The 27,823-nt window shown below is 37.6% G+C and overlaps 1 protein-coding gene and 1 non-coding gene across 2 annotated transcripts in view; both read left to right on the top strand.

The window, feature by feature from the left end:
• Mastl (microtubule associated serine/threonine kinase like) overlaps window positions 1–27,823 on the top strand; it is a 46,565-nt gene that overhangs the window by 2,531 nt on the left and 16,211 nt on the right. Inside the window, exons 2-9 of the mRNA XM_027405367.2 lie at window positions 10,339–10,476; window positions 15,358–15,497; window positions 16,100–16,188; window positions 18,228–18,334; window positions 18,746–18,896; window positions 21,688–21,860; window positions 23,719–24,834; window positions 26,386–26,524. Coding sequence (XP_027261168.1) covers window positions 10,339–10,476; window positions 15,358–15,497; window positions 16,100–16,188; window positions 18,228–18,334; window positions 18,746–18,896; window positions 21,688–21,860; window positions 23,719–24,834; window positions 26,386–26,524 — 2,053 coding nt within the window. The remainder of the gene's footprint in view (window positions 1–10,338; window positions 10,477–15,357; window positions 15,498–16,099; window positions 16,189–18,227; window positions 18,335–18,745; window positions 18,897–21,687; window positions 21,861–23,718; window positions 24,835–26,385; window positions 26,525–27,823) is intronic.
• LOC113834645 lies at window positions 16,836–16,942 on the top strand. The gene has a single exon (XR_003483354.1). It is a non-coding gene; the product is annotated as a U6 spliceosomal RNA (small nuclear RNA).

The following is a 27,823-nucleotide window of genomic DNA, read 5'->3' on the forward strand; positions in this document are numbered from 1 at the left end:
AAGCACCATGCATCCAGCTCCTTGGAAGACCACTGCATGACCTGTCTTAGGTCTCAGCCTGTCTGAGAATTTATCCATCCCTGGTCAGGTGGAGGGCGGGGGCGGGATGCTCATATGAGGACTGCCAGTCATGAGAAGCGAGCCTGTGATAATGAACTTTGACCTGATGAAGTTTTACTGCCTCTAGCTTTTGGTGAATAAATTGCATGACCTTATTAATCAACAGTGAGGATAAGGAGGAGGAAAAGGAGAGGCCCAAGCAGGGAGAGAAGGTAGGGTAAGAAGGGTAAGAAGCCATTTAAGCCAGTCCACAGAGGGTTGTCCTGGAGGTCCTGCTGTCTCCTCTCCAAGTCCTCCTAAAGCCTTTTGATCTTGTCCTGAACGATTCCCAATCTATTGGCTTAGAAACAGTCCTTTCCCTGTAAAAACAAGCATATGCCTGTTTCAGCTGTTAATAAGTCTAATCCCCTTCGGTTCTGTAAGACTACATTAGCCAGGGAATCTAGCTGCTCTTGGAGATCAAGGATAGTACTAGACACAGCCTTTATATCATTAACCAATTGGGCAGAGAGCCTTCTGTGGAGTTCAAATGCCGTGCCTAGCCCTGCAGCTCCAGTGGCCATACCTGCAGATATTCCTAACCCAGCAAGTAAAGGAATCATCTGTATGGCTCTCTTGGGTCTGCCTCCAACATAATCAAAGGAGGGCAGGAAGAGCCTCATCCCCTGGAATAATATCCACATCAGGAATCAAGGTGGCTGGGGTGCAAAGGTCGGTCCAATTGGTGGGCAGGAAGTCATATGCCATCACACCTCCACAGAGAAAGACCATTCCAGAAGGTGGGCAGCATTGAGCATTAGATTTGGTCATATTTGAATTACAGAAAGATCAATGTGGCCCACATCTATACTGGAATTATCAGGAGCAGGCGGGGCCCAAATGCAAGCCCCAGAAAGAGACATTGGGAGGAGCTGGACATGGATGGGAAATGTAATCACCAATCTAATTACAGGAGAATGCCAGTTCTATTGCTAGGAGTTTTAGCTGGGGTCATCCTAGTGGATTCCTGGGAATTTCCCTAACACCAGGTTTCTCCCTAACTCCATAAAGACTCCTCCTATCAAGATGTCTCTTTCATTGCTCTCCTTCTCCGTCTGTCCCTCCCCCAAATCAACCATTCCAATCCTTCATGTTCTCATCCCCCCATTTGCTACCCATCCACCCCACCCCCAGTTTACCGAGGAGATCTTATCTATTTCCCCTTCCTAGGGCAATCCGTGCATCCTCTTAGGGTCCTCCTTGTTAGCTAGCTTCTCGGGGCTGTGAATTTTAGTCTGGTTATCCCTTGCTTGACTCCACTTATAAATGAGAACATACTATGTTTGTCTTTCTGGCTCTGGGTTACCTCAATCAGGATGATTTTTTTCTAGTTCCATCCATTTGCCAGCAAATTTCATGATGTCATTGTTTTTTACAGCTTAGTAATACTCCATTGTGTAAATGTACCACATTTTCTTTATCCATTCTTCCGATGAGGGCATCTAGGTTGTTTCCAGATTCTGTTCCAGGTGTATTAAGAATAAATCTGCTATGAACATAGTTGAACAGATGTCCTTGTGTTATGATTGAGCATCCTTTGGGTATATGCTCAAGAATGGTATTGCTGGGTCTTGATGTAGACTGATTCCCAGATTTCTGAGAAACTGCCATACTGATTTCCAAAGTGGCTGAATAAGTTTACAATCCCACCAGCAGTGGAGGAGTATTCCCCTTACTCCACAAACTTTCCAACCTAGCCTGTGATTAGTGTTTTTGATCTTAGCCATTCTGACAGGTGTAAAACAGTATCTCAGAGTCATTTAGATTTGCATTTCCCTAATGACTAAGGATGTTGAACAAATCCTTAAATGTCTTTCAGCCATTTGAGATTCTTCTGTTGAGAATTCTCTGTTTAGATCTGTACCCCATTTTTTAATGGGATTATTTGGTATTTTGATGTCTAGTTTCTTGAGTTCTTTATATATTTTGGAGATCAGCCCTCTGTCAGATATGGGGTTGGTGAAGATCTTTTCCCATTCTGTGGGCTGCCGGTTTGTCTTACTTACCTTGTCCTTTGTTTTACAGAAGCTTCTTAGTTTCAGGAGGTCCCATTTATATTCATTGCTCTCAGTATCTATGCTATTGGTACTATATGTAGGAAGTGGTATCCTGTGCCAATTCGTTCAAGGCTACTTCTCACTTTCTTTTTTATCAGGTTCAGTATGGTTGGATTTGTGTTGAGGTCTTTGATCCACTTGGACTTGGGTTTTGTGCATAGTGAGAAATATGGATCTATTTGCATCCGGTAATGCTAGCACCATTTGTTGAAGATGCTTTCTTTTTTCCATTGTACAATTTTGGCTGCTTTGTCAAAAATTGGGTGTACATAGGTGTGTAGATTAATGTCAGAGTCTTCAGTTCCATTGATTGTCTGTTTTTATGCCAATACCAAGCTCTTTTATTACAATAGATCTATAGTAGAGCTTGAAGTCAGGGATGGTGATAGCTCCAGAAGTCCCTTTATTGTACAGGATTGTTTTGGCTATCATGGGTTGTTTTTTCTTATGAAGTTGAATATTATTCTTTCAAAGTCTGTGAAGAATTTTGATGGGGATTGCATTGAATCTGTAGATTGCTTTTGGTAAGATTGACATTTTTACTATGTTAATCCTACCTATCCAAGAGCATGGGAAATCTTTCCATCTTCTGATATCTTCTTCAGTTTCATTCTTTAAAGACTTAAAGTTCCTGTCATACAGGTCTTCACTTGTTTGGTTAAAGTTACCCCAAGATATTTTAAATTATTTGTGGCTATTGTAAAAGGTGAGGTTTCTTTGATTTCTTTCTGAGCCCATTTATCATTTGTATATAGGAGGGCTGTTGATTGTTTTGAGTTAATCTTGTATCCCACCATATTACTGAAGGTGTTTATCAGCTATAGGAGTTCCCTGGTAGCATTTTGGGAGTCATTTATGTATACTATTATATCTGCAAATAGTGAAAGTTTGACTTCTTCCTTTCCAATTTGTATCCCCTTGATCTCCTTTTGTTGTCATACTGCTCTAGCTAGAACTGTTCTAGCTAGTACTATATTGTATAGCTATGGAGAGGGCGCACAGCCTTGTCCCTGATTTTAGTGGAATCTCTTTGAATGTCTCTTCATATAGTTTGATGTTGCCTATGGGCTTGCTGTAGATTGCCTTTATTATGTTTATATGTGTTTCTTGTATCCGTGATCTCCCCAAGACCTTTATCATGAAGGGGTGTTGGATTTTATTGGAGGTTTTTTCAGTGTCAAATGAGATGATTGTGTGGTTTTGTTTTTTGTTTTGTTTTGTTTTGTTTTTCAGTTTGTTTATATGGTGGGTTACATTGACGGATTTTCATATGTTGAACCATCCCTGCATCTCTGGGATGAATCCTACTTGATCATGTTGGATGATTTTTCTGGTGTGTTCCTGGGTTCAGTTTGCCAGTATTTTGTTGAGTATTTTTGCATAAATATTCATGAGGGAGATTGGTCTGTAATTCTCTTTCTTTGTTGTTGTATAGTTTGGATATTGGGGTAACTGTTGCTTCATAAAAAGAGTTTGGCAACATTCCTTCTGTTTCTATTGTGTGAGGAGTATAGTCTACTGTGCTGAAACCATCTGGGTCTGGGCTTTTTTAGTTGGGAGATTTTTAATGACTGCTTCCATTTCTTTAAGGCTAATAAGTCTATTTAAATTGTTTATCTGGTCTTGATTTAATTTTGGTATGTGGTACCTATTCAGAAAATTGTCCATTTCTTTTAGATTTTCAAATTTTATGGAGTGAAGGTTCTTGAAGTATGACCTAATGACTCTCTGGATTTCTTCAGTGTCTTTTGTTATATCCCCCTTTTCATTTCTGATTTGTTAATTTGGATATTCTCTCTCTGCCTTTTGGTTAGTTTGGATAAGGGTTTGTCTACCTTGTTGATTTTTCTAAAAAAAAAAAAAAAAAAAAAAAAAAAAAAAAACCTCTGCTTTATTGATTTCAGCCCTCAATATGATTATTTCCTGTCATCTCCTCCTCCTGGATAAGTTTGCTTCTTTTTGTTCTAGAGCTTCCAGGTATGCTGTTAAGTCCCTAGTGTGGGATTTCAACAAATTCTTAATGTAGGCACTTAGTGCTATGAACTTTCCTCTTAGCACTGCTTTCATTGTGTCCCATAAGTTGGGGTATGTTGTGCCTTCATTTTCATTGAATTTTAGGAAGTCTTTCTTTATTCCTTCCTTGACCCGGTGGTGTTTCAGATGAGCGTTATCCTGTTTCCATAGTTTGTAGACTTTCTGCAGCTAGTATTGTGTATTCTTACTTTAAGCCATGATAATCCAATGAAATACAAGGGATTATTCCTTTTTTTTTTATCTATTGAGATTTGTTTTATGACCAAGTATGTGGTCAGTTTTAGAGAAGGTTCCATTGGGTGCTTAGAAGAAGGTATATTCTTTTGTGTTTGGATGGATGTTCTAGAGATGTTTGTTAAGCCCATTTGAGTCATAACATGTTAGTTTCCTTATTTTAGTGTGTGGGGTTTGATGTGTGATTTAAGCTTTAGTAATGTTTCTTTTACAAATGTGGGTGCCCTTGTATTTGGGGCATAAATGTTCAGAATTGAGACTTCATCTTGATGGATTTTTCCTGCAATGAATATGAAATATTCTTCTTTATCTCTTTTGACTATTTTTAGTTTGAAATCTAATTTGTTAGATATTAGGATAGCTACACCAGCTTGTTTCTTAGGTCCATTTGATTGGAAAATCTTTTCCCAGCCCTTTACTCTGAGGTAATGGCTGTCTTTGAAGTTGAGGTGTGTTTTTTATATGCAGCAGCAGAATGAATTCTGTCTTTATATCTATTCTATTAGCCTGTGTCCTTTGGATATTAATGACCCATGATTGTTAATTCCTGGGGGTTTTGGGGGGGATTGTTTTGTTTTGGGTGTGTGGGTGTGTGTGTGGGGGGGGGTGTGGGTGTGTTTACCTTCTTTGGTATTTGCTAGTGTGAGATTATCTATTTCCTGTGGTTTTGTGGGTGCAGCTTACTTCCCTGGAGTTTTCCTTCTAGTACTTTCTTGTGAATTTGTCAATAGGTATTGTTTAAATCTGGTTTTGTCATGGAATATCTTGTTTTCTCCGTCTATAGTGATTGAAAGTTTTGCAGGGTATAGTAGTCTGGGCTGGCATCCGGGGTCTCTTTATATCTGCAAAATGTCTGTCCAGGGCATTCTGGCTTTCAGAGTCGGGTGTTACTCTGATGGGGCTGCCTTTATATGTTACTTGGCCTTTTTCCTCGGCATCTTTTTGGGTTTTGTTTTGTTGTTGTTGTTGTTTTGTTGTTGTTGTTTTGTTGTTGTTGTTGTTGTTTTGTTTTTGTTTTTTTTTTTTGAGGCAGCATTTCTTTGTAGCTTTGGAGGCTGTCCTGGGACTCACTCAGTAGACCAGGTAGGCCTTGAACTCACAGAGATCCACCGTGTCTGCCTCCCAAGTGCTGGGATTAAAGGCATGCGCCACCACTGCCTGGCTTCCTTGGCATCTTTTAATATTTTTTCTTTACTCTGTATGTTTAATGTTTTGATTATTTTGGGGTCCGGGTCTCCCAGTGATGGGGACAGACCACCAAAGTCTATTAAACCAGAAGCAAGCTTTATTTCAGAAAAAGAAAATCACAGAGGGGCACAAAAGTTTATCAGCTGCAGCTGAGACCACAGCCAGGGTTCGGGCTTCTGAAACTGGCAATGAGGGCTGGTTTGGGGCCTCTTTTTTGTTTGTTTGTTTGTTTGTTTGTTTGTTTTTGTTTTGTTTTTCCAGACAGGCTTTGTTTCTCTGTGGCTTTGGAAGCTGTCCTGGAACTAGCTCTTGTAGACCAGGCTGGTCTCGAACTCACAGAGATCCTCTGCCTCTGCCTCTGCCTCTGCCTCTGCCTCTGCCTCTGCCTCTGCCTCTGCCTCCAGAGCGCTGGGATTAAAGGCGTGCGCCACCAACACCCGGCTGTGGGGCCTCTTCTTATAGTAAAATCAAGCACCAGGTGTGGGTCAAAGAGATTTTACAGCCTTGAGGTCAGGCTTAAAGTCACATTACATTTTAAGTTTTACAGCTTTTGGTTATAGGATATTAACTTAAGGTATTTTCGAAAGCCTGTGGCTGACACAGCCACTTTTCACTGTCCCTGAAAGAATGCCAGGCAGAGAGTAGAGTCATATAGGATGACGGTTAAAAATTAAGGGAATACAGCACAGAGGATCCCATAGAGGCAATAGTTAGAAGCTTACCTATGTCTGCCATACCTGCCTAGCTGGGAAGCTGAGAGGCGGGAGACCATTGTTAAAAGTTTATCTCTGTACACAGTGGCTGCCAGGATGTCTGCCCTTAAGTCAGAAAGTGGTTGTTAAAGGTTAACAGTGGCTGCAAGCTTTAATTTTTTTCCCAAAATGTGTTTCGGCTTACAATTTTATATTTCTATTCTCCTGGACCCTTCATTTCTCCATTCCTATTTCTGGACCCTTCAATTATTATATAGTGAGGGAGCTTTTTTTTTTTGGTCCAGTCTATTTGGTGTTCTGTACACTTCATGTATCTTGATAGGCATGTCCTTCTTTAGGTTAAGAAAGTTTTCTTCTGTGATTTTGTTGAATATATTTTCTGTGCCTTTGAGCTGGTATTCTTCTTCTATCCCTATTATTCTAAGGTTTGGGCTTTTCATGGTGTCCATATTTCCCGGAGTTAACATTTTCTTTGACCGATGAATCTATTTCCTCTATTATATCTTAAACACCTGAGATTCTTTTTTTCCATTTCTTGCATTCTGTTGATGATGCTTAGATCTGTAGTCCCTGTTCCTTTACCTAGATTTTCCATTTCCAGAATTCCCTCAGTTTGTGGGTTTATTTTTTGTTTGTTTGTTTTTGGTTTGTTTGGGTTTTTTTTTTTTTGGGGGGGGGGGATTCAAGACAGGGTTTCCCTGTGTAGCTTTGGAGCCTCTTCCGGAACTAGTTCAAGTCGACCAGGCCGGTCTCAAACTCACAGAGATGCACCCACCTCTGCCTCCCAAGTGCTGGGAATAAAGGTGTATGCCACTACTGCCTGGCACAGTTTGTGTTTTCTTTATTACCTCTATTTCAATGTTCAAGTCTTGAACTGTTTTCTTCACCTGTTGTTTTGTTTTGTTTTTTTTCTTGGCTTTCAATTAAGGGATTTATTGATTTCTTCCAACTTTTTGTCTTTTCCTCCATTTCTTTAAGGAAATTTATTTCCTCTTTAAGGGCCTTTATCATCTTCATAAAGTTATTTTTAAGGTCGTCATGTTCTTTTGCCTCATCTGTGTGGGAATGTTCAGGTCTTGCTGTTGTAGAACCAGTAGGTTCTGGTGCTGCCATATTGCTTTTTATGTTGTTGAATTTATTTTTCCACTGCCTCTACCCATCTGGGTTTGGGGTAATTACAGGTACAGGTGTTGATTCTTCCTCCAATCAGTGCAGGTGATGTCTGTGTCTCTGGGGGCCTCTGCTGGAGCTGTGATGGGTGGGGGAGGGACATGGGATATTCCCTCATGGTCCAGGGCCTAGAGACCAGGGCTTTCCAGTAGGAAAACTAGTTACTCACCTCTTCCTCTAATTGGTGCTGGTGGAGCTTGTGCCTCCAGGACATCTGCCGACCAGCTCCAGTTTAATCTACAGGCTTAATAGGAAGAAGTCTCATTCCTCTCCCTGGAGGCTCTTGGGGATCTGGACTGGAGGACATGGGTGGTGGTCCTTGATGTTCTCAACTAGGCAGAGATCTCCCAGTCCCCAACCCCCCAAACCCCTTGGTAAAGCTAGAATTTATCATGTATTAGTCATTTTATTAAACACTTTAATGAAGGTCTTGTTTATAATAAGCTTTGATACCAGTGGGTATTTTTAATATTTTCATTAATTCTTTGAAAATTACGGGGGCTGGAGAGATGGCTCAGCAGTTAAGAGCACTGACTGTTCTTCCAGAGGTCCTGAGTTCAATTCCTGGCAACCACATGATGGCTCATAACCACCTTGAATGAGATCTGGTGCCCTCTGTTGGCATGCAGGCAGAAGACTGTATACATAATAAATAAATAAAAATCTTTTAAAAAAGAAAAAAGAAAAGAAAATTACATGATCCCATTGTTACTATTTCATCTAATGCTCTTTTGGCAGGGGTGGGGGTGATGAGACAGGGTTTCTTTGTGGCTTTCACTGGCTTAGAACTTAGAACTTGCTCATTAGACCAGGCTGGCCTGGAACTCACAGAGACCCGACAGTCTCTGCCTCTTGAGTGCTGGGATTAAAGGCCACTACCTCCTGGCTCTAATGCTCCAATTTTAATGTATAGTTTTGTTTCTATACCAGTTAACTTAAAAGGTGTAATTTAGCCAGAGGTGATGGTACACACCTGTACTGCCAACACTTGTAAGGAGGTGGGAGGATTGGGAGTCAAGGGCACCCTTGGCTACATAGTAAATTCAAGGCCAGCCTAAGATTCATAAGGATGAGGATATAGCTAAGATTTTTCTATAAGGCAGCATTTGAGAATATTTCAGAATTGTGTTTTCTTTTGTTTTGTGTTTGTTGTTTTTTGTTTGTTTGTTTGTTTGTTTTTTGAGGTTAGAGTCTTACTCTGTGGTCCAGGCTTGCCTCGGCCTCCTAAATGCTGATATTACAGGCAAGTGCCAGCATGACCAGCTCTAGTCATTCATAAGATAAACAGACTTCCAACATTTAAGAAAACAGTTATTTTTTAATTTTTTTATTTTATATGTATGAGTATTTTGCCTGAATATATATATATATATACATATGTATTATGTATGTATGTATGTATGTATGTATGTATGTATGTATATATACAATATGCATACCGGGTACCTAGGGAGGCCACAAGAGGATGTTGGATTCCCTGGAACTAGAGATACAGATGATTGTGAGACACCTTATGGGAGTTGGAAACCAAGCTCAAGTTCTCCATAAGAGCTTTTAGCCACTCAGCAGTCTCTCTGGCCCCCAGCATTTTTACTGTATTACCTCCTATCAAAGAATAATTATGTGTATGTATATAAGTGTGTGCCACATGTGTGGATGCCTGGAGACATCACAGGCAGTTGTCAGTCTTCTGACATGGGTACTGGCAGTTGAACTTGGATCCTCTGGCAGAGTAATACACACTCTTAACCATGGGACCAGCCCTAAACATTTATACTTTATTCCTTTGTTAAAGTACAAGAAGCTAAAATGTATATGTGTATGTATACATATAAACATATATTACTATTCATCTAACCAGCTCCCTAGTTATTGGGTGGGATTACTAGGAACATTATTGTCTTTTGACCTTGTTATAATAAAGCTCTCCTGCAAACATACAGATCAGTCAGGAAGTGTTTAATTCCTTTTCTGAATTGTGAAATTCTGAATTCTGAAAGTACCATGAAGAACATGGTACTTTCGCTGTTTAATCCCAAGGCAAGCAATATTATCTTAAAAATAATGTTTTCTTCTTTGTTTTATCACCTGAGGTATTTTTCTGGCAGTTTCCTAATACTGGTCAAATCTAAATCTATAAATTTTATCTTTCTATCCCTGCTTTTTCTTCCTCAGTCCTAAATAAACCTAATCCTTTTAACTTCTACTTGAGAGCCCTTAGTTTGCAAACTATGAATCATTTTTCGTCTTTTGGGATCCCACCCAAAGAGTCCACAACTCATTTTTAAGGCCTCAAATCAGACACATTTCTCTACCATCTCGCCTTTCATGCAGTAGGTGGTTGATAAGTCATTTTCAGAACAATAAAATTCTGAGGCTAGTGGAAAGCTCGTCTAGGAACTCCCACATGCTAAAATCCTATTTATTTCACTTTATTGCCAACACAGTTTTGAACATTAACTCACCATTAATGACTCATAATAGCTCTATAATTATGTCTTTTGTTTATGCTGTATTTGCCTGTGACCAAGTCTTTATCATCATGTTTGTACAGTTTGCAGTTCTCTTTCTGCTTGTTCTTTTTATAGTCTTTTTTTCTCATTATTTCTGTCTATTTTTCAAGGTTGTTTTAAAATGTAATTATTTTCTCAAGTTGCTAAGCTCCCTACGAAGTGTGGTGCCAATCATAATGAGCTCTTCCCAAATATACCAGTGCCATTAAAATGTTACTAAATTAAAATAATATATATCTTTCTTGGTGTTTTTATGGTAGTAACTTTGAAACTTCTGAATACTTTGTAATAAGAAAGAGGGTAAATGTGTTGTCTTGTTGTCTATTATAGGTTGTCAAAAAAGCAGACATGATCAATAAAAATATGACTCATCAAGTACAAGCTGAGAGAGATGCACTGGCACTGAGCAAAAGCCCTTTCGTTGTGCATTTGTATTACTCACTGCAGTCAGCAAGCAATGTCTACTTGGTGAGTAAACAGCCTATTCTCCCTAGGTTAACTCTGCAGTCATGGAACCCAGGGATCTAAGAGCACAGGGTCTGTCTTGCTCTCCTACTTACAAGTTTAATGACCGTGACCAACTTAAATGTTCTTTTAGTAAGATTTTTCCAAAGAAAAGGAACCAATGGATGTGTTTGTATATATGTAGAGACACAGAAAGAAGGATTTGTTTTAAGGAATCTGATCATTCAACTCTTAATTGATTGGCAAATCAAGCTACAAGGTAGATGGTTACTCTAGAGACTGATGAAGGATTAATGCTGCTATCTAAAGGCAGACTTCCCTTTACTTTTAGGATTTTAGTCTTTTCTCCTGTTAATGCCCTTCAGCTGATTGTTTGAAGGCTATTGACATTATGAGGGAATATGTGTTTTATCAAAGACTACTGTTTTAAATGTTAACCTCGTGTAAAGAATACTTTAGGTGAGTTATAAAAATGACAACTGGTCTAAAAACTGGTCTGGTACCTGATGATTTATTCTACTTCCAATCTTCAGTAAACCTTCAAGTATATTTAGACTGGTGTTAAGTGTGGTACAAAGATCTAATATGATAATCAGGAATTTAGGAAGAAAGGTTTTGTAGCATAGTTCTGAAGGCTTTTTTATTTCATCAAGACGAATTTACAAACAAGGCATTTTTGTTGTCTTTTTATTTTTTAACAAGCCACAGTTCAAATGAATAGTAAACAGGACCAAACAGTAAGTCCTGCCTGTTTTCTCTAATGGCAGCAGCATCCTTTTGACAACATAGAATTCCATTATTTAATCATAAATTTGGTCATTTCTTTGATGAATATGTTGTTGATGAAATTGTTTCAGGTCTTTGTCTGGTTCTGTTTTCTTTAGTCAAGTGAATTTCCATATTGGGCTGTAATGAGCTCCATTGATGAAGCTGACACCTGGTGATGCTAGGGAAGTGATTTTGGTGTGAGGATGCAAGTTTGTCTGGGAAAGCTAAGCTCCAAAGCAAAGCTAAAAGCTATGCAAGATGACACAGGTCTATAATCTCAGCACTTGGAAGGCAGAAGCAAGAACCCTGCAAGTTCTAGGCAAGTCTGAGCTATATAGAAGACCCTCCAAGAGAGAGACAGAGAGAGACACACACAGAAGGAGGGGCACCTTCAGATATGTCTAAGTTATAAAATAGTGTGAAAGTGTGAAATATCACTCTGTTCTTCGGGTGATTCACTGTAAGAAAATGAATACCAAATAGAAGAGAATTGACTTAACATCTTCTAAGCCAGTGGTTTCAAACCACTGTGACCCACAATCAAATCTGGCTGTTATGAGCTAAAAAAGAGCATTCCTTTTTTTTTTTTTTAAAGCCCTGGGTTCAGTCCCCAGTACCAAATAAACTGGGTATGGTGGTATGCATATACATTTAATCCCAGCCCTGAGGAGGTAGAGGCAGGAGGATTAGGCATTCAAGCAACTTGGAGGCCACCCTGGATATAAAAGACTCTGCTTGCTGGGGAGAGGACATTGAGAAAAAAATTTTAAAGACTATTTTTGGAAATTGGGGTAGCTCAGTGGGTAAAGAGTTCTTGCTGCACACCCATGAGGGACCTGAGTTCAAATTCCCAGAGCCTATAATAATCTGAGTGTAATCATAGATGCCCCTATAGTACCAGTGCTATAGGGTCACAAAAACACAAATATACTGAGGCTTGCTGCCCACCAAGCTAGCTCCAGATTCAGTGAGAGACCCTGTCACAGAGAAAAGGACAAGGATAGAATAGTATTCCTGATGTCCTCTGACCCCTATGAGCACACATGTATACCACACAACATCAAGAAAAGACTTTCTGATACTTGGAAATTACTTTGAAATTTTATAATTTTGTTTGTTACCTACATCTTTAGCAGTGTTAAAATGGAGGAGTGAAATATTTGTAATAGAATCCTACAAAGCTCAAAGTATTTATTATCTGGGTCTTAAAAAAAAGAAAAAAAAGTAATATCCTTGAATGCCACTTCCAAGAAAGGTGTTGTTTTGTTAATAACTGGGACCAGATGTTTGCAGGTTGTCGGCATCTTGATCCAAGAATTGAAGAAACACACAAATAGCAAAGTTTTATGCAAAGGCATAGTGAATATGCAGTTTAGATAGCTAAAACAGAATAGCAGGCACTGAGAAATTTTCTCCAAAGCACAAGGTTACTGCCTGGGGCTTCCAGAAGGAAGAGGAGGAGTTGATTTCTAGGGGAGGGGTATGGGTTGTTTTCTGTTTGATTAATAAGCTTGGGTTTTGTAAACTTTTGCCTACTGTGCATGTCCTTTCCTGTGATGCATCTGATTTTAATTATATACATGTCCAATTATGCATAGGCATAAGGTCATATATGGGAGTTTTCCCATAGAAGTCAGTGTTGAGAAGATGGATTGTCTTACTGAATCAGTGTAGACTGGACTGGCCCACCACCTCTGGTTTCAGGATAAGTTTCAAGATATGCTTGGCCACAAATGAAGAGCTAATAAGGACTGCTAGAGAGTTTTAGGTCAGGGTGACCTAACTGCTTTGTTTGGAGAGGGGTTGTACATCCAGCTAAATCCAGATAGGGCTCAAGCCAGAAATGATCCCGGGTTGGTTAGCTATATCTGTGCTAGTCTGCCTCTACTTAATCATTTGATTCTTCCTGAGGCCTCCAAATGCCTTCACAGCATCCTGATTTACATATATATATATATATATATACATATATATATATATATATGTAAAAACCATGACTGTCTCTGTTAATGATACTGATTTAACTCATTGGTAGCCAGTAGCTTCCAATCCTATTAAAACAGTAGGTGAGTGGTAGGTGTGATTACTCACCATAATAGCTTGTTGTTCTCACTCTAGAATTGCTGTAATAATTAAGCAGCTATAATATTTTAATTTGTTTGGTTTTGATTTGTTGTTTATATGTGGTATCAGGACTCTATACATGCTAGGGCTCTTTCTGTTTACTCTAGACATTTGATAACAGACATCTCTTACCTATCCAACTTTATTACCAGTTTAAATCTTGGTACTCAAATTGTGGTCCATAGACAAACAGTGGCAACACTATCTAGGGATTTATTAGAGATCCAGAGGCCTGAAGATACAGCTCAGTGGTAGAGTGCTTATCTATGAACCACAAGGCCCAGGGATTAGTCCCCAGGTATGGGGGCTGTAGAGGTGCTCAAAATGAAAACAAAAAACTCAAACGCATCTAATTATTAGTCTCATCTGGCAGCCATCACCAAAAAGGACTGTATCACTTTTATACTTATGCCAAATATTCGTAACATGAATCAAATCATGAAGAAATAATCAAGTAGCCTCAAATTAAAAGCTCCCTTCTGTAAACATACCTGTTTTCTTCAACATTGTTTTAATCATGGAAGATGCATGCTGAAAATTTGCATCTAGAGGAATCTAGAGATATAACAAAGTGCCTTGTTTTATAGCTTGTGAATGGGGAGTGGGCAGGGGAACTATAAAGGACAATATTGAGGTGCTCATAGAAATATAAATACACTACCTCTTAGAATTTTATTGCTGTGTTCTTACATAAGGGAGCCTTATTCAACAATTGATAATGAGTGTAATGGCCATCAGGTGCTACAGAACTAGCCTGTAGTCTCAGATTTGAGAGGTAAAGGCAGGAAGATTTTGAAACTAGGCCACCAAGAGTACAGAGGAATACTGTCTCAAAACAGAGGCTTCGGGTACAGTTCATTAGCTTCTAAACTTTATTATCAAATTAGTCAGCAAAAAGTTAACACACTAACCAGGTACAGTGGTGTGTGCTTGTGATTGATTATAGCTATAAAATAAATGAAGGCAAAAGAGTCTGTGGAACCCAGGAATTCAAGACTAACCGAACAGCATATTAAGACCCCCAAAAGCATATTGACTCATATAAGACTCATAAAAGCATATAAGACTCAAAAGCATATTGCATATTAAAATGAAATTACCTATAATACCAAGTTTGATGAGGTTATTGTATTTTTTAAATTAAAAAGCTTAATCTAAACAAAAATACATTCATATAATTATATTAATTTATTGGAGTATAGATGTTAATATATGTCTTAGGGTTTCTAGTGCTGTAATGAAACACCATCCACAAAAGCAACTTGGGGAAGAAAGGGTTTTCTTTTTGGCTTATATGTCCTGAGTCACAGTCCACTAAAGGAAGCTGAAGACTGGACATAGACGCTGATGCAGAGGCCATAAAGAAATGCTGCTTACTGCCTTGCTCCTCATGGGCTTGCTCAGCTTGCTTTCTCATAGCACCCAGGACCACCAGCTCAAAGGTGGTACCATCCACAATGGACTGGGTCCTTCTACATCAGTCACTAAATAAGGAAATGCCCTTCAGACTTGCCTGCAGCCCAGTCTTATGGAAGCATTTTCTCAAATAATGTCACTCCTCTCACATGACTTTGTTTGTGTCAAGTAGACATAAAAACTAGCCAGCACAATATATAATATTAATGTTAAGATATATATGTGGAGAAGAAGAAACCAGAACTGGCCCAATGCTAAAAATTTATGAACTGAGATGTTGGCAAATAGGAAGTAATTCTAATTGTCTTTGAACTTTTGTATAACTCTGGTTTTTGTTCAAACTGACCAGTTTTTAAACAAAAAAATAATATGAGAAGCTAGGGTTGGTGATGTATGCCTATCATCCCAGTACTTGGAAAGCTGAGACAGAAAAATGGTAAGTTCAGTGTAATGAGTGATACCAAAAAAAAAAAAAAATATGTTTTATTTTGTAACTATTCTAAAAAATAAAACTGCAATCCCCAAACACTATATATTTCAAGTATATTGATTTTAAAGTATATTCTTTTTTGATAGGTAATGGAATATCTTATAGGTGGAGATGTCAAGTCTCTCCTACATATATATGGTTATTTTGATGAAGAGATGGCTATAAAATATATTTCTGAAGTAGCATTGGCTTTAGACTACCTGCATAGACATGGAATCATCCATAGGTAAGACTGACTTTTCTGTACATTACTTAAAATGTATTATGTTTGAATCTTTAATATATACAAAAACTACTTGCTCATATTTCTAGTTTACCTACAGCTTGGTTGTAATATGCATTTAGAGAGTACATTGGCTTTTGTTTAATCTCCCTATATTTTGTTAAATGTTGCTTTGAACATAAACATGACATCTTAATGTGAAGATTATTAATCTCTTTCTACTCCCACACCATCATACAAAAGTATGGTCTCAGCTGATATGTACACCCTTCTCTGTTCAGAGAAAGACTTAATGGTTCTGCTCTGTTAAAACTTAACCATATCTTGCTTTAAAGGGGCAGATATAAATTTGAACTGGCTGGTGGATAAGATATCTAAAAATAATGCCAAACAGAATCTAGTATTGAATCATATAAATTTTTTGTAGATTCTGATATGTAATAAGATGGTTTTGAGAGCTGTTTTCTGGACTTTTTGGAGCCACTCATAAGAACTTCTATTTTAAAGGAATAATTAGATTTCCTCATGTAATTTCCCCCCACCCCATCTGGTATTTTAACATCAAAACTACTTTTTCAGTATCTATTTGCCTTTTGTATGTTCAGGGATTTGAAACCAGACAATATGCTTATTTCCAATGAGGGTCACATCAAGCTGACAGATTTTGGCCTTTCCAAAGTTACTCTGAATAGAGGTAAGAATAATGACTGTCTATTTCATTAATTTAACTTTCTCTTGTTAATTTACATTAGATAAAATGTGATGGTTATTCAGTGATATGCTAGAAATCAGTATGTAATGTTTTTCCCCATTAAAAGCGGCCGTGGGGTCTGTGGCAGAATGTTTGCTTAACTGGATCCAATCTTAGCACAAAAAAAAAAAAGAAAGGTCCTTAAAATGCCTTAGATCTTTAAAATGGAATGAGCAACTGCTGTTGTCTTTGTCATTGCTGAAACAGGATGAAGAGTTAAGCATACACAAAATGACTAAACTGTAATGCTGCCGAGCTGATTCTTCAGATACTTATGCAAATATATCCTGCCACAATACTGATCCATGAACAAAACTATAAAAAGAAAGCACACTGTTTTTCTAAAGAGATTATATATTGGCTTAGTGCTTTCAAAAGAAAAATTGTCTGCCGGGCGGTGGTGGTGCACGCCTTTGATCCCAGCACTCGGGAGGCAGAGGCAGGTGGATCTCTGTGAGTTCGAGACCAGCCTGGTCTACAAGAGCTAGTTCCAGGACAGCCTCCAAAGCCACAGAGAAACCCTATCTCGGGGAAAAAACCAAAAACAAAACAAAACAAAAAAATTGTCTGTTTTAAGAAAACAAAAGGTTGTGCTCCCTTCAGCAGCTCATATACTAAAATTGGAACAATACAGAGAAGATTAGCATGGCCCCTGCGCAAAGATAACACACAAATTCGTGAATCGTTCCATATTTTTATATAAAAACTTAATTTAAAAAATTTTTTAAAAAAGAACAAGAAACAAAACAAAACAAAAAAAAGAACACAAAAGGTTTTAATTCTCTCTGATTTTATGTGGAGATTTTTAGGAGAAGACGATTTAGGAACAAAGGGTTTATACAGACTAGGTTGACCTCAAAGTTGTTATGAAGCCAAAAATTAACCATGAACACTTGCCTACACCTCACAAGTGCTGGGATTATAGACATAGGCCACTGTATCTGGTTTTGATGTTTTGATTTCTCAATACTAGAGACAGAACTCAGGCCTATTATATGCTAAGCAAGCATTCTGACACTAAGCTAAATTCCAATCCTCTGGTACTATCAGGTCTAGCCAGCAGGGAGGAACCTCCTAGCTCAATTTCATTGTAGTTTCTATATAGTGTACAATGGGGGAGTGTTGTGCTCTCAGCAGTAAGGTCTTACAATCTCATTTTGATGAATAACCAACAACAGTGGCAATTGTTTGTATTGAAATAACTGATAGTCACTGATAGTGACCAAGTATTTTTTTTCAATATTTATTTATTTGTTTATTATGTATGCAGTGTTTTGTCTGCATGTATGCCTCCAGGGCAGAAAAGGGCATCAGATGTCATTACGGATGGTTGTGAGCCACCATGTGCTTACTGGGAATTGAATTCAGGACCTCTGGAAGAGCAACCAGTGCTCTTAACTGCTAAGCCATCTGTCCATCCTAGTGACCAAGTATTTCTTAAAAATCTGATAGCATTCTGGGTTATTTTGCTGTATTCTACCTATTCTACAAGACTGTTGTAGAAAATTTTTTTTTCAGTCCTGAGGGTAGAACCCAGGACCTTATTTATACATGCTCTGCTAGGCAAGACACTCTACCACTGAGCTATATCTCTATCTCTCAAACTTTTGATGATTCCAATTAATTAATTTTAAATATTACCTGTGCATTTCTGAAAGTTCTCTGCATATATGTATCCCACACCAGCCAGTTTTGTAGGTAAAGTTCAAAACATAGAAAGAGGCAAAGGCTGGGTAGTGATAGAGCACACCTTTAATTCCAGCACTCAGGAGGCAGAGGCAGGCGGATCTCTGCATTTTCAAGGCCTACCTGGTCTACAGAGTGAGTTCTAGGACAGCCAGAGCTACACAAAGAGAAACCATGTCTCAAAACCCCCAAAAAAGAGAGAGAGAGAAAAGCAAAGTTCAGAACATGTAATTATTGATATAGTCAATGATGAACAATGGTTTTAAATATATTCATATTTTTCTTTGCATATATAGATATCAATATGATGGATATTCTTACAACACCATCAATGGCTAAACCTAAGCAAGATTATTCACGAACCCCAGGACAAGTCTTATCTCTCATCAGTTCTTTGGGATTTGTGAGTACATAATAAGAAAAACCTTTTCATCATCACCATTTAAAATTTTAACCTTCTTTAAGATGAAAATAAAATAGATGTAAATATCAAACATGAGATGGCATTACTTTTGGCAATTTGTGTACTCAGGTGGCATAGCATCAATTTTTATATTCATCTGAAGATGAATCTCACTAAATTTGTTTTTAATTTTTGCTTTTAATATTTTTCTGTTTAGAACATTTTTATCACATATAGGTGTGGGTGTGTGCACCACAGTGCACAAATGGAAGCAGAGGACAACTTATAGAAGTCAGATCTTTTCTTCTACCATATGTAGAAGACTCCAGGGATTGAAGTCATGTCATCAGGTCGGAGGTGCCTTTACCCTCAACCATCTCACTGGTCCCAAATAATTTTGCTTTTTAATAGTTCACACCAGTTGGAGAAAAAGATCAAGACTCTGCAACTATGTTTTCAGCCTCTATGTCTGAAGCAGCACAACTTTCTCAAGGATTAATTTGCCCTATGTCCATAGATCAGAAGGAGCCTACTTCCCATTCTAGCAGACTACTAAAGTCATGTAAGTATAAAAGAGTATTTTATTCCACTAAGTGTGTGCTTTAAAGAACAAAAGTATCTCAAAATTTTAAATTCCTAATAGCAGTTTAATAACTTTAAAATGCCAATATTCAGTGTGTGCCACTCCTATATATTATTATATAAATGATGATCAGAGTAGATTTTATAAATCCCACAGAATAATCTGTCTTGCTAATAATCATATTCAGTTACCTGTAATACTGGAATGATGGTTGGGTGAATTTCATTATACTTGGGTCTATAAAAATTTCATATGAAAAAGATAAAGTAACTGCGGTGTTTGTCTTTATATAAACTTATTTCCAAAATATTTTGAGGTAATTTAAGTGTAAAAACTCAAAATAGAGATTGAGGTTTTCTTTTTTTTGTTTGTTTGTTGTTTTTGGGTTTTCGAGACAGGGTTTCCCTGTATTGCTTTGGAGCCTGCCCTGAATATTGCTGTGTAGACCAGTCTGGCTTCGAACTCACAAAGATCCACCTGCCTCTGCCTCCTCAGTGTTGGGTGGGATTAAAGTGTAACCTGCTTGAGATTGAGGTTTTCTTATTGTTCATTGTTTTTGGATTTTTTGTTTGTTTTGTTTTGTTGGTGTTTTGAGACAAGTTCTCAATATGTTGTCCAGGCTAATGTTGAACTATTAGCCCAGGTTTAAATTTCAGTGTTCTTGCCTCAGCCCCCTGAGTACTGAAATTACAGGTATGTGTCACTGCAACTGGTTTCAAAGAAAGTACATTTTTGCATTTAAAAGACAATCCTGGGTAGAGTGGCACACACCTTTAATCACAATACCAGAAGCAGGTGGATCTCTGAGTTCAAGGCCAACCTGATCACCTAGAGGATTTATATATAAAAAAGTAAATTATAACCCGGTGTCGCACGCCTTTAGTCCCAGCACTTGGAAGGCAGAGGCAACTCTGAGTTTGAGGCCAGCCTGGTCTACAAAGCTACACAGAGAAACCTTGTCTTGAAAAATTAAAAAATTAAAAAAAAAAACTAAGTTAGATTAGATGGACTTTGAAATTCCCTTCCTAGTTGTAAAATGTAATAATGCTTACTATGTTATAAATTTCTAATTTCTTGGAGTTTAATGTCATGTTCATCCTTTTTGGAGAAAGAAAATTGTGTGTGTGTGTGTGTATGTGTGTGTGTGTGTGTGTTTAGTTACTTTTCTTTTGCTGTGATAAAACACCATGGCCAAGGCAGCTTAACAAAAGTGTCTAAGAGTTTAGAGGTTAGAGGTCATGATGGCAGAGCTAGGACAACTGTAGCTTGAGCAACAGTTGAGAAGTCACATCTTTTATCCACAAACAAGAAGCCAAGAACATATTGGGAATGTCTTTTGAAACCTCAGGCTGCCCCTGTGACACACCTCCTCCTTTAAGGCTACAGCTAATCCTTCCCAAACACTTGTACCAACTGGGGACCAACTAATCAAAATGAGCCTATACAGTCCATTCTCATTCAAGCCACATTTTATAGACATATAAAATGTTTAGACACTTACATAGTTTGGGAAAAGCACAACTGTCTCTTGTCTAATTGAAAGTAAAGTGAGGACCTTAATTCTGTCTGCAAAACCACTTGAAAAAGTCAGGCATGATGGTGCACTTTTATAATCCCAGAACTAAGGAGACAGAGACAGGGATCCCTTGGGCTGACTGGCCAGCCAGCCTGTCCTGCTAGGCTAGCTCTAGACCTGTGAGAGACCTTATCTCAAAAAACAAAGTAGAAGCTGGAGAGATGGCTCAGCAGTTAAGGACACTGGCTGCTTTTCCAGAGGATCTAGCTTCAAATCCCAGTACTCACATGGCAACTCACAACTGTCAATAAGTTCAGTTTCAGGGTATCTAACACACTTTCTGGTCTCCACAGGTACTAGGCATGCACATGGTACACAGACACACATGCAAGCAAAAATACCTATACCTATAATAATAAATTAAAATACATATGATGTTGGTGATGATGATGCATGGTGCCTGAGAAACTGCCCCAGACTGATCTCTGGCCTCCAACTTGAATGAACACACAGATACACAAAGCTAAGGAGCAACCATTTCTAACCATATTTATGTAGGATGAAGGAGCAAGTATACTCTAGGTGCTGCTTATTGCAGTGCTCACTGGTAGTCTGTTTTCTGTCATGCGGCCTATCAGATCATAGTAACAGATTTCTTATGGAGTTATAAGTGTGAAGCTCATTGGTAGAATATATATATATATATATATATATATATATATATATATATATATATATATAGTCATGGGTACAATCCTGATCAGTGCAAAAAAGAAAAAGAAAAAGAAAGCAAATGCCTATGGCTTTCTGTAATTCACACTGATGAGCATGATAAATTATAACATCTCCAGTACTGCAACAGTTTTAATTGAGCTGGGTAAATCTAGTAACATCCTAAACTTATAGCATATCTCAAAAGCACACCAATAAATGCTCTGTTATCAATAACTCTAAAATAAATCATATATAGCTCAAAATAAATTCCATCTAATTGTATTTTAATTTCCTTATCATGGCTTTTATTTTACAAATGTAAAGGGATTTTGTTTTGTTCTAACCTTTGGAGCATTGCCTATATTTGAAATAATTTATGAATCTGAAAATAATAAGTTTCATATCAGATACACCACTATCCTTGTGGTCTAAATATGTTTACAGAGAATAGTTATAATATGTAATACAATTACCTGGAAAGAGGTTTCACAAAAAACTAATATCTATTAAAAAAAAACAAGTATTTTCTTTTCCTTACAGGCCTTGAAAGACTTACATCCAATCCAGAAATACCTGTGAAATGCCTGACTTCTAATCTGCTCCAGTGCAGAAAAAGACTGGGTACATCGAGCACTAGTAGTCAGTCTCATACTTTCGTGTCTAGTGTGGAGTCAGAATGCCACAGCAGTCCCAAATGGGAACGAGACTGCCAGGTCAGGAGGGAGTCTATGTAAGCCAAAGCTAATGTACACATGAAACTGATGATAGCAACACCATGATTGTTACACGGGCAAGGTTGAAGTATTATAAAAAAAAGAAAAAAAAAAAACTTCGTTTTTCTGGATATCCTATCAAATTCTTTTAATATCTTTATTTCATTTCTCATTCAGTTGTGATATTAGTCTTGCTTAATGTTTGATGAATGATTGAATATTGTAGTAAACCCACAGAAAATGTTTGTCTTCCTGGCAGACTTTTTAATTTCCTTCTGTGATAAAGACATGGGTGTTTGTTGTTTGTTTACCTACATAATTTCAAAGCTCATAATATCTCCTGTACTGTTTCCCACCAATTTCTGATTTAATGGAATGGAAACTTCAGAAATAACTTCTAAACCATAAAGTTAATAGCAATGTGTCCTTAAAAATGTCTGTTCCAGGGTGTGTGTTACCCAACTGGATGGATGTTCTTTAAATTGTTATACTTAATTTATATATTGTTTCTGCTTTTTCTATAAAATTATTAGTGCTAATAAGTACAAAAGGCAATAGGAACTTAGATGTAAAATTATAGTTAAGTTCTCCATAGAAGGTTGATAAAATCAAAATAAGTCTTTCTTTTAATAAAGTAATTTAGGCTATATTTGCTTATTTTCAGAATCTGACTTTTCTCATTGTGGTTGAATATTTGTGTTTTTACAGAAAAGTCAAACATAGATAAAGCAAGATATCTGGGTCTTTTCTTTTTAGACTGTACTATAGATAATATATGTTGTATAGTAAACAGATTCCTACTCCTAGAACTCTCATTTCATCTCTTTCATATTCTAGAGATCATAATGTGCACACTTTCTATCTGTGCATAGCTTCACCTTCTTTTTCTTCCCACTTAGTTCTATACTGAGGAATTCAGTGATGAGAATATAGATTATATATAGTGCAACAGTTATGATCATATGGGTGATAATGGACCCTATGGTACCCTCTGATAACATTGCACAGATCCCTAGGTTCATCAATTTCTGTACCAGAAAACCAGTGAATTGTAATCCAGAAATTTTCTTAGAACTAAGTATTCCTCATTATTAAGTAAGTTAATGATAGTTATTAAAGTTTGATGTTGATACATTAAAAATAGACACTGTTAAGAGGGCACTGTATCTTTGTGGTAGATCACTTGTTTTGCATGATTCTAGGTTCAGTCCCCAGTAATAACAGGAGGGAAAAAAAAAAAAGGCAGTATTAGAGATTGCTGAAGATTCATGCTAAGAAAGTATTCTTATAAAAATCCTAATTACCATGTACCAGTTAAGCCTGAGATTTATGAAACTGTCCCCAAAAAATAAAAGGAAGAAAAGCATTTTGTTTCTATGCAGTGTCAACTGATCTTTTTGATAATTTTCTTTTATTTATTTATTTTTGTTTATTGGCAAGTAGTCTATCACTGAGTTACATCCTCAACAATGGATTTTAATTCCTAGATATTTCTGGTTTTATTTTATTGTTTATATAGTGATATATGTTTATAATAATTATTTTTGGCCTCTAAATTTTCAGTGACTAGATTTTAACCCTTGCATTTTACAATTTTAAACAGAATCACCATACTTGTATAGCAAAACAGATAATGTACCCTTAAATTTATCTAAATATATTTTATTAGTTTTTTGTTTAATATGTACTATATTATAATTTTAATTCTCTATTATCATAATTCTTCTGTTGTTTCATAACAAAAGAAAAGGTAGCACACTAGTTCATTAGATTACTTCTCTCAGGTAAGTGATCATAGATTAGAAGCTTTTAAAGAATCTGAGGTTTATAACTAAAAATGGCATTTTCCTCCTCTTAGGAAAGTACCAAGTCATCGGGCTGTAAAATGATGAGCTGGAATGCAGTTGAAATGCTTTATGCAAAATCTACAAATGCCACTGAGACAAAAACAGATCTTGAATTAGCAGTTTCTCCCATTCATGACAGCAGTGCCATTCCTGCCACTGGAAGCAACCATGTGAACCTCCCTAGAAAATGCTTCTCCGAGGAAATCTCTTGGGAAACAAAAGAACTAGATATAAATAATGAGAACATGACCATTGACATGAAACAGTCTGTTTTCCATCAATCCAATCAGTGGGCTATAAACTCTAGTGGTATGTCTGAAGAACACCTTGGTAAAAGAAGTTATAAAAGAAATTTCCAATTGGTTGACTCTAGTCCTTGTCGGGAAATTATACAAAGTAAAAAAAACTGTATAGAGTATAAGCATAGTAAGGAAATGCTAGATTGCTATGCAAATCAGAATACAGGCGTGACAGCTGAAGTCCAGAATCTTAGGCTTTCAGGATACAGAAGTCAGCAAAATGACTGTGCCAATAAGGAGAACATTGTCACCTATTTTACTGATAAGCAAACCCCAGAAGAATTACATATACCAATGATAGCAAAAAACCTTATGTCTGAACTAGATGAAGATTGTGAGATGACCAGTAAAAAGGACTGCCTAAATTCTAATTTTCTATGTTCTGATGAGGATAGAGCTCCTCAAACTGTCTCTGTGGATTCAGATTCATCTTTTCCTGGAATTTCTATGATGGAAAGTTCACTAGAAATCCAGTCCTCAGAACCAGACAAAAGCAACAAAGAATGCTCTTTTGAAGAATCAAATATTGAAGATGTATTACCAAAGTGCCAAGAAAACTTCTTGCCAAAAGATGATTGGCATACTTGTATCCAAGATAATAGCCAAATGTTAGCTCCCTCTTCAAGGGCATTGAAACCATTAACCTCCAAAACAAATGTCGTAGCTTTTCGAAGCTTTAACAGTCATATTAATGCATCCAATAATTCAGAACCATCCAAAATGAGCGTAAGTTCTTTAGAAGCTATGGACATTTCCTGTGATTACCGTGGCTCGTATCCCATGGCTGTGACCCCAACTCAAAAAGGAAGATCCTATATGTCACATCAGGTATATTAAAGTTTGTTAGCACTTTATTCTTTGGTTGTTAGTGTAATAACCTAAGACACACACTTGCTCTCAGCTAGATTATATGGTATTAATTATACAGTTTTGTTCTGTTGAAAATTTTTCATGTATAAAGGTAAAGTTGATAGTGTGTATTATTAACAGTTGAATGCTTTTCTAAGAAAATACATACTTTCACTGATCTTAGTACTTTGAAATATAAAATTGAAGTCTATCTTATCCTCCAGCAGCATATATATTTTAATTATTTGCCTTTATTTTTTGTACTTGTATAAACCAAAAATTCCATTTCTTTTATTACTTTAAAAGGGCATTATAAAAAGATTAAGCTCCAAATTTAGGTTATAAGATTTGTGTTTTCAGCCGGGCATTGGTGGTGCCCGCCTTTAATCCCAGCACTCGGGAGGCAGAGGCAGGCAGATCTTTGTGAGTTTGAGACCAGCCTGGTCTACAGAGTGAGTGCCAGGACAGGCTCCAAAGCAATACAGAGAAACCCTGTCTCAAAAAACACAAACACAAACAAACAAAAGATTTGTGTTTTCCTTTAAGGGCTTAGATGTTCCTTAACTTCAGACCCTATTTTCCAACTCCCTATAAAGGATAAAAGCCCCTCATACATGTTTCAAAAGGTTGTTATGCAACAATTACCTTATAACCTTTTAAGTACCACTTAGTGTAAGAGAAGACAGATGGTTATTTTATCTTACATGATGTCCTAATAATTCAATCATTTGTTAGCCATAGATTTTCTTATTCTTTGTATCAATGCAAGCTGTCAAGAAACTTTTCTTAGGGGATGGAGAGATGGCTCAGAGGTTAAGAGCACTGGCTGTTCTTCGAGAGATCCTGAGTTCAATTCCCAGCAACCACATGGTGGCTCATAACCATCTGTAATGAGATCTGGTGCCCTCTTCTGGCATGCAGGCATACATGGAGGCAGAATGTTGTTTACATAATAAATAAATGTTTTGGGAAAAAAAAGAAAACAAGAATACCTTGTTATAAACCTTGGGAGGCTAAGGCAGGGTGATTGTGGGTTTGAGGTCAGTGAGGGTTATGTATTAAAACTATCTCAAAAGAAAAGAAAGTTTTGTTTTGGGATATATTTATTTATTCATTCACTTATTTTGGTTTTTTTCCCTTTTTTTCTTTATTTTTTATTTGAATTAGAAACAAGATTGTTTTACATGTCAATCCCAGTTCCCACTCCCTCCCCCCCTCCCTTACCACCCCCCCAACTAATACCCTACCTATCACATATCCTTTCTGCTCCCCAGGGAGGGTGAGGTCTAATTTTCTTTTATAGTTATATCCTATTGAAATAATTGATGTCATCTGAGCTATTGAATTTTATTACATATAAGGACCTTTTCATAACTATATCTAGTATGAGTCTATTTTCATATCCCTGATTGAGGATTTGAATGCATCTTTTATACCTAAATGGTTTTTGTTGTTGTTGCTCCAGTGCTTTTGTTCATCTAGAAGAAATTAATTTATTTGTTGTATCTTGAACTCTTCTTGAATTGGCAGACTCCAAATCAGCTCAAGTTGGGAACATCATACAGAACTCCAAAGAGTGTGAGAAGAGGTGCAGCCCCAGTGGATGACAGACGGATTCTAGGAACTCCAGATTACCTGGCACCTGAGCTCTTACTGGGTACAGCCCATGGTAAGCTATACATTATATGTCTTGGGTTTTGAATTTTTACCAATGGCTACATTATCCCTTTTTTTTGGGGGGGGGGGTTCGAGACAGGGTTTCTCTGTAGCTTTGGAGCCTATCCTGGCACTCGCTCTGGAGACCAGGCTGGCCTCGAACTCACAGAGATCCGCCTGCTTCTGCCTCCAGAGTGCTGGGATTAAAGGCGTGTGCCACCAACGCCCGGCTACATTATCCTTTTACATGAAATTGTTTTAAATTTCTTTGATCTGTGTTCAAACCCTTGGAACCCACATGGTTCCTCTACTCCCAGAAATTATCCTTTAACAAACATACAGTAGCTTATGTCTTTTTGTTTATTTTTGTTGTTGGTTGAGACAGGGTTTTTGAAGGGGACTCCTTGCACAGCAGGTTGCTCCCTTCCAGACCCCAAATTAGGCACAAACCGCACCCAAACACCTGTTTCCACAGAGAGATCCTTCATTAAGCAGGAAAGAAAAGTTAAAGTGGTGGCTTTCTGACTCAGAAAACAGCAGCAAATGACCTTGCAGGTATGATTTTAAGAGAAGGAAGCGGGGAGGTCTGTGTTAGAATGGGCTAGGATGGCAGATAAAGGAGGAGGGACAAGGGAAAGGAAGCAGGGATATTTGTCCTGGAGGACAAATGACTGCCTCTGAATAGAGGGGAGACAGACTTAGGATGTAGGCAAATGGTGGTCTATAAAGGTAAAGGGGGAGACCCTGTGTTAGGTTGAGGTGTTTATAATTAGTCATATTAATTAGGTAAACCACTGGGGGCTTCCCATTGCTAGACTTTGGTAGTCAGCCTCAGGAGAAGAAAGGAAGTTGCCAGTTAGGAATGTAATCTAATGGTTTTTAGCAAGGCAGAGGGAATAGGGAAGAAGGATAAGACATGCCAGAGTCATATGTTCTAGTGTGCTAGTGTCCTTCAGTCTTAACTATATAGACCAGACTAGCCTCAAACTCAGAGATCCTTCTGCCTCTGCCTCCCAACTGTGTCACTACACCTGGCAAATAAATACTTTTTCTTTAATACTTAAAAAAAGGAATGCATGGCCTCCCTATGTCATGTATCATTGAAAGTGGGAAAATGAAAAAAGCAAACAACTTGAGGCTGGGGAGATAGATGGCTCAGTTCGTGCAGTATTTGCCATGCAAGCATGAGGACCTGAATTAAGATCCCACAGGGGTACCCACATAAAAATGAGCCATGAAGTGGGGGCAACAGGATGGTGGACAGTGCCTATAATCTCAGCACTAAGAGAAAGACAGGAGGATGTTGAGGGTC

The sequence above is a fragment of the Cricetulus griseus genome, chromosome 3, assembly GCF_003668045.3.
Source record: "Cricetulus griseus strain 17A/GY chromosome 3, alternate assembly CriGri-PICRH-1.0, whole genome shotgun sequence".
Lineage (NCBI taxonomy): Eukaryota > Metazoa > Chordata > Mammalia > Rodentia > Cricetidae > Cricetulus > Cricetulus griseus.